The sequence below is a fragment of the Homarus americanus genome, unplaced genomic scaffold (genome assembly GCF_018991925.1).
Source record: "Homarus americanus isolate GMGI-L3 unplaced genomic scaffold, GMGI_Hamer_2.0 scaffold52512, whole genome shotgun sequence".
NCBI classification, from domain to species: domain Eukaryota; kingdom Metazoa; phylum Arthropoda; class Malacostraca; order Decapoda; family Nephropidae; genus Homarus; species Homarus americanus.
Genome location: NW_024735442.1, coordinates 9092734 through 9100411, shown reverse-complemented (window position 1 = coordinate 9100411; position 7678 = coordinate 9092734). Strand labels below are relative to the sequence as shown.

The window sequence follows — 7678 nt, the reverse complement described above, 5'->3', positions numbered from 1 at the left end:
ACTGACGACAGTTATGTTGGTTGGTAGGCAAGTGGATAGATGAGGATTATCACTTTTCTACAAGTGAACACATACAACACGCAAAATCGATAAATGCAACATATCTCCACCAGGGAAATGGCATAAGAGATCCACTTAAATTCAATCTCTCTCTCTCTCTCTCTCTCTCTCTCTCTCTCTCTCTCTCTCACACCAATATCAAATGTGTCTCATTATTAATGCGAGATGTGGGCCTGTCTCTCAGTGCACAACTTCTCTATCCTTGGAGGGATGGACGAGAGGCAAACTCATGCGTCATTCTCCACATGCATCCGAGCCCTGTAGTTGGTCTTCATGGCTGTCAGAGCTGAGAAAGATGCCTCGCAGAGGTACATAGTTAGAAAAATGAACAAGATCTTCATAGCAGTAACAACGAGTTCAGGATACTCCTGTTGAACAGAAGGCCAAAAGTCTACATGCACACCTTGACGGAACCGGATTCTCTGGGTCCCATCGCATGGCAGCTCCAACAGCTCTTCCTCTGCCTTTCCACTGAGACCACGCGCTGATGAATGGGCAACAAATGGATCCCGAACCCAGTCCCAGGCAACGGTGTCAACATCAGTGAAGTACGAACTGAAATGTTTATTCATTGTAGTGAGGTGACAACGGATCGGATTTCTCACCAAATACTTCCTGAGTTGTGGGAGTTGGTGATCCCATTCAGGACCCGCTTTCTCCAGATCTCGGTTTTCCCCCTGAAGGCCTTGATTTTATCTCTGACCTCCAGGATCGAGGCATAGCCGCCTTGGATGGATAAATTGAGTTCGTTCAATATGTTGAACACGTCGGCAAGATAGGCGAGCTGGGCTATCCACTCTAGGTCAGAAAAAAGCTCTGCGGTGGTGAGCTTGGCTTCTTTCAGAAACTCGCACAGCTCGGTGCGCAGTTCAAACACCCACTGTAAAACTTTCCCAAGGGAGAGCCATCGACATCAGAGTTGAACAGTAGTGTGTCATGTCCTGCACACATTTCATTGCACAGCTGCGCGAACAGCCGAGACTGTAGTGGCCTTGACTTCACATAGTTAACCACAGACAAAACAGTACTAAGAACAAAGTGTAGGTCAGGGGCCATATCTTTGGAGGCGAGAGCCTGCCTATGCAGCATGTAGTGCGTGGCTACAATCTGCAGATTGAGCGCCTTTATTCTTGCCACCACCCTACTCTTGCGGCCAGTCATAGCAGCTGAGCCATCGGTGCAGTCAGCAAAGCAGTTCTCCCATTTCAGCGTTGTTTCGCTCATGAAAGTATCAAGTATATTGAATATTTCCTCACCTGTGCTCGCCCAGTCACCTTTTTACTAAACAAAAAATCCTAAAAAATGTGTCCATCCCATGGGTAGCGAACGAGCGCAATGAGCTGGACGGAATTTGACACGTTGGTGGACTCGTCGAGTTGAATTGATAAATGACACGTTTGCAATCTTGCCACAAGTGGCGATTTTATGTCACAGGACACGTCTTCAATCCTCCTCCTTACTGTGTCGTTTGAGAGAGGTACAGATTTAAGTTTGCTTGCGGCCTCTTTCCCGATCATCACATCACACATCTCCACCGCAGCTCCTCTCAGATCGTGTGGGACTTCATGCTTGTGGTTATCCTCTGGGCTGTCAGGTAGGAGGCCCGCTGTGCCTTCTGGGGAATGGTGGTGAGACTTGTCATCGTAGTTTGTTGTTGGCAGTACACCCCTCTCTTACGCTCAATCCGGATGTTTCGTATTTCGATGTCTCCTCAGTTTAGCAGGCTTCATAGCATCGTTTGAATGCACCTGCGTGCAGATGACACACTTCGGTCTCCCGTCTTTGTTTTCAATGAAGCCCAATTCAATATAACTATCGTCATATTTTCTCACCTTTCCTGACGATTTTGATGGTTCTTCAAGTTCACTTATAACGTTGGATGCCGGTCGTTTTACAAACTTGTCCATGATGACAGCTAGCTAGCTAGGGACGATACCAGACTGCCCGCTGCTGTCACTGTGAGCCACTGTTGTTACTATCAGGCACGCGAACGGCTCGCTACTAGAAGCACATGACGGAATTGTCTGAAACGATATTTAAATCTTCTTAAAATTTGGTGTATAAATATGCGAATTACTGGGACCAGATATGGGAAAGTTAAACAAACTTGGTTTAAGTTGCCATAAAACACTGTGGATGCAAACAATTGACATATAAAATAAACATAACATCATGAGCAGTAGCCTGCTGGGGGTAATAATGAAATTGAGATAATACTACACCGTTACTACACCTCACCTGCCTCCAACCCTCCACATTCCCTCCCTCAGGGCCTGCCTTGAGAGTGTGTCCAACTTCACTTAATTGATGTTTCATGTTTAATTTGCATATCAAGCGGTAAAACAACACAAATTTATTATTAATAGTGCAATGCAATCTTTTCAGCATTTGCAACAGAACGAAAAAACACAGTAAACTTAGTGCTAATGATAGACGACATGGATCAGTTATAGCATACCCAACAAAGCAGTCTATCCAGTCTGGTCAGTTTGTTAAAAACAAAAACAAAAAACAAAAACAACACAATGGCAATTTATAGTACCTACTGTATATACCATGACGCATACAAATATTGTCAATAATCAAAGAATAAATCATTGTCCAAAGCGTTTGTTTATTTCAACCCAAATACAAAATATCCTGCGAATTGGAATCGCCAAATCTCACACAAACGTTAAACGCACTATTTCTGAAAAACTTTTCACGGACCACCTAGCTAAGTGCCACGGACCCCAGTTTGAGAATCACTGCCTTAGAGTGTACAGTACCAGCGGTACTCCTTCTCCCCCTAGAGTGTACGGTACCAGCGGTACTCCTTCTCCCTAGAGTGTACAGTACCAACAGTACTCCTTCTCCCCTAGAGTGTACAGTACCAACAGTACTCCTTCTCCCCAAGAGTGTACAGTACCAGCAGTACTCCTTCTCCCCCTAGAGTGTACAGTACCAGTGGTACTCCTTCTCCCCCTAGAATGTACAGTACCAGCGGTACTCCTTCTCCCTAGAGTGTACAGTACCAACAGTACTCCTTCTCCCCCTAGAATGTACAGTACCAGCGGTACTCCTTCTCCCTAGAGTGTACAGTACCAGCAGTACTCCTTCTCCCCCTAGAGTGTACAGTACCAGTGGTACTCCTTCTCCCCCTAGAGTGTACAGTACCAACAGTATTCCTTCTCCCCCTAGAGTGTATAGTACCAGCAGTACTCGTCTTCCCGTTAGAGTGTATAGTGCCAGCAGTGCTACTCTTCCCTTGGAGTTTATAATGCCAACAGTAGTCCTCCTTCCTTTACAGTGTATAGTGCCTACAGCGTTACTCCTCCCCTGGTGTTTATAGTGCCAAAAGTACTCCTCCTTCCGTTAGAGTGTATAGTGCCAGCAGCATTCCCTCTCCTCCTATGCTCCTAGAGAGTACAGTACCAGCAGTACTCGTCCTCCCGTTAGAGTGCATAGTGCCAGCAGTACTCCTCTTCCCGTTAGAGTGTATGTGGCCAGCAGTAATCCCCCCCCCCTAGAGTGTACAGTACCAGCAGTACTCGTCCTACCGTTAGAGTGTATAGTGCCAGCAGTGCAACTCCTCCCCTGGAGTTTATAGTGCCAACAGTAGTCCTCCTTCCTTTACAGTGTATAGTGCCAACAGTGCTACTCCTCCCCTGGTGTTTATAGTGCCAACAGTAGTCCTCCTTCCTTTACAGTGTATAGTGCCAGCAGTACTCCCTCTCCTCCTAGACTCCTAGAGAGTACAGTACCAGCAGTATTCGTCCTCCCGTTTGAGTGTATAGTGCCAGCAGTGCTACTCCTCCCCTGGAATTTATAGTGCCAACAGTACTCCTCCTCAGTTTAGAGTGTATATGGCCAGCAGTAATCGCCCCCCTCCCCTGGAGTTTACAGTACCAGCCGTACTGCTCCTCCTATTAGAGTAAATAGTGCCAGCACTGCTACTCCTTTCCATGGAATTTACAGTGCCGGAAGTACTCCTCCCGTTGTAGAGTGCATAGTGCCAAAAGTACTCCTCCTCCCCCTAGACTCTAGGGCCTAGAGTTTACATTGCCTGTAGTACTCCTCCTCTCCCTAGAGTGCACATTGCCTGTAGTACTCCTCCTCCAACTGGGGTGTATATTGCCTGTAGTACTCCTCCTCCCCTAGAGTGCACATTGCCTGTAGTACTCCTCCTCCAACTGGGGTGTATATTGCCTGTAGTACTCCTCCCCTAGAGCATACAGTGCCTGTAGTACTTTTCCTCCCCCTAGAGTGTACATTGCCTGTAGTACTCCTCCTCCAACTGAGGTGTACAGTGCCTGTAGTACTCCTCCACCCCTTAGAGTGTACATTGCCTGTAGTACTCCTCCCCCTAGAGTGTACAGTGCCTGTAGTAATCCTCCTCTCCTAGAGTGTACCATGCCTATAGTACACCTCCTCCCCTAGAGTTTACAGTGCCTGTATTACTCCTCCCCCTAGAGTGTACATTGCCTGTAGTACTCCTCCTCCAACTGAGGTGTACAGTGCCTGTAGTATTCCTCCACCCCGTAGAGTGTACATTGCCTGTAGTACTCCTCCTCCCCCTAAAGTGTACAATGCCTGTATTACTCCTCCTCCCCCTAGAGTGTACATTGCCTGTAGTACTCCTCCTTCCCCAAAAGTGTACAATGCCTGTATTACTCCCCCTCACCCTAGAGTGCACAGTGCCTGTAGTACTCCTCCTCCCATAGAGTGTACAGTGCCTACAGTACGCCTCCTCCCTTGGAGTGGACAGTGCCTGTATTACTCCTCCTCCCTCTAGAGTGTACATTGCCTGTAGTACTCCTCCTTCCCCAGAGTGTACAGTGCCTGTGGTGTTCCTCCTCCCCTGGAGTGTACAGTACCAACAGTACTTCTCCTCCCGTTAGAGTGTATAGAGCCAGCAGTACTTCTCCTCCCGTTAGAGTGTATAGAGCCAGCAGTACTCTTCCTCCCGTTAGAGTGTATAGAGCCAGCAGTATTCCTCCTCCCAGTAGAGTGTATAGAGCCAGAATTACTTCTCCTTCCGTTAGAGTGTAGAGTACCAGCAGTACTTCTCCTCCCGTTAGAGTGTATAGAGCCAGCAGTACTCCTCCTCTGTTAGGGTGTATAGAGCCAGCAGTACTCCTCCTCCTCCTGGAGTTTATAGTGCTTGCAGCACTGCTACTCCCGTTAGAGTGTGTATTGCCATCACTTCTACTCCACCCATGGAGTTAAAGTGCCAGAAGTAGTCATCCTCCCGTTGTGGAGTGCATAGTGCCAACAGTACTCCTCTTCCCCCTAGAGTGTACAGTGCATATAGTACTCCTCCTCCCCCTGGTGTGCACAGTGCCAGCAGTACTCCTCCTCCCTTTAGAGGGTATGGGGCCAACAGTACTCCTCTTCCCGTTAGAGTGTATAGAGCCAGCAGTACTCTTCCTCCCCCTGGAGTTTATAGTGCTAGCAGTACTGCTACTCCCGTTAGAGTGTGTATTGCCAGCACTGCTACTCCACCCATGGAGTTTACAGTGTCAGAAGTAGTCATCCTTCCTTTATAGAGTGCATAGTGCCAACAGTACTCCTCTTTCCTCTAGAGTGTACAGTGCCTGTAGTACTCCTCCTCCCCTATAGCGTGCAGTGCCTGTAGTACTCCTCCTGCCCTGTAGTGTACAGTGTCTGTAGTACTCCTCCTCCCCTAGAGTGTACAGTGCCTGTAGTACTTCTCCTCCCCTTAGAGTGTACAGTGCCTGTAGTACTCCTCCTTCCCTGGAGTGTACAGTGCCTATAGTACTCCTCCTCCCCTAGAGTGTGCAGTGCCTGTAGTACTTCTCCTCCCCTTAGAGTGTACAGTGCCTGCAGTACTCCTCCTCCCCTAGAGTGTGCAGGGACTGTAGTACTCCACCTCCCTGTAGTGTGTACAGTGCCTGTAATACTCCTCCTCCCCCTAGAGTTTCGAGTGCCTGTAGTACTCCTCCTTCTCTAGGGTGTACAGTGCCTGTAGTACTCCTTCTCCCATGGAGTGTACAGTGCCTCTAGTACTCCTCCTCCCCTACAGTGTACAGTGCCTCCTCCCCTAGGTGCCTGTAGTACTCCTCTCCCTAGTGTACAGTGCCTGTAGTCCTCCTCCCCCAGTGTACTCCTCTCCCCCTACAGTGTGCAGTGCCTCCTCCTCCCTAGTGCAGTGCCTGTAGTCCCTCCCCACAGTGTACAGTGCCTGTAGTCCTCCTCCCCCAGTGTACAGTGCCTGTACAGTCCTCCTCCCTCCAGTGGTGCCTGTACAGTGAGTAGTAGTACTCCCTCCCCACCAGTGCCTGTAGTACTCCTCCTCCCCTAGTGTACAGTGCCTGTAGTATAGTACAGTGCCTGTCCTGTGTACAGTGCTCCTCCTCCTCCCTACAGTGTACAGTGCTGTAGGAGTGTACAGTGTAGTACTCCTCCTCCCCTAGTGCAGAGTGCAGTAGTCCTCTCCTGGAGTGTAGAGAGCCTGTAGTACTCCTCCTCCCTAGAGTGCCTGTAACTCTAGTGTGTACAGTGCCATCACTCCTCCTCCCCCTAGAGTGTACAGTGCCTGTAGTACTCCTCCTGCCCTGTAGTGTACAGTGCCTAGTACTCCTCCTCCCTAGTGTACAGTGTCTGTAGTACTCCTCCTCCCCTAGTGTATACAGTCCTCCCCAGAGTGTACAGTGTCTGCTCCTCCTCCCCAGTGTATACAGTGCCTGTAGTACTCCTCCCTATAGTGTGCGGTGCCCTGTAGTACTCCTCCTCCCCTAGAGTGTGCGGTGCCTGTAGTACTCCTCCTCCCCTAGAGTGTGCGTGCCTGTAGTACTCCTCCTCCCCCAAGTGTATACAGTGCCTGTAGCACTCCTCCTCCCCTTAGAGTGTACAGTGTCTGTAGTACTCCTCCTCCCCCTAGTGTATAGAGTGCCTGTAGTGCTCCTCCTTCCCGTAGAGTGCACAGTTCCTGCAGTACTCCTCCTTCCCTGGAGTGTACAGTGCCTGTAGTACTCCTCCTCCCCTAGGGTGTACACTGTACAGTGCCAGCAGTATCTCGACTGTAATACACATAATTAATCTGGCGACTGGGGCACCACATCGAACCCAGATCTTAATTAGAATCTTAATTACAATTGGATACATCCATTAATTTTACTACAGCCAGAGCAGCGAACAGAGAAGGGATCATGGTGCGTGATTAAGTACTAGAGTTTTTTGATGAATTACTCAGTTATAGCAGATTGATTTTATTAGTTTGATTTAGGTCGTCCCAGTGATGTGACATTACACTTAATAGTTATAGTAGAGGAATATTATTCTTCTAGTGGTATGAACGCTAGTATGTGAGGGGTAAGTCATGATACAATGCAATGTATATAAATGGAAGTGCGACTCTTCTCTCTCTCTCTCTCTCTCTCTCTCTCTCTCTCTCTCTCTGTATATATATATATATATATATATATATATATATATATATATATATATATATATATATATATATATATATATATATATATATAGAAGAGTCGCACTTCCATTTATATACATTACATTGTCCCCTTTATCTGCACGGCTTACTTCACACTATCCAAACCACTAGTTAACCAGTAATAAACTAGTAAGAACACATGTCATGAGATGGCTCCTGATTGGT

The 7678-nt window shown here is 47.9% G+C and overlaps 1 protein-coding gene across 1 annotated transcript; it reads right to left on the bottom strand.

Annotated features, from left to right (window-relative positions):
- Positions 1-287: 287 nt before the first annotated feature.
- LOC121870903 (zinc finger BED domain-containing protein 5-like) lies at positions 288-632 on the bottom strand. Its single transcript, XM_042372875.1, has one exon. It carries the CDS (start codon positions 630-632, stop codon positions 288-290), a length of 345 nt encoding a protein of 114 aa, XP_042228809.1.
- Between the last annotated feature and the right edge of the window lie 7046 nt (positions 633-7678).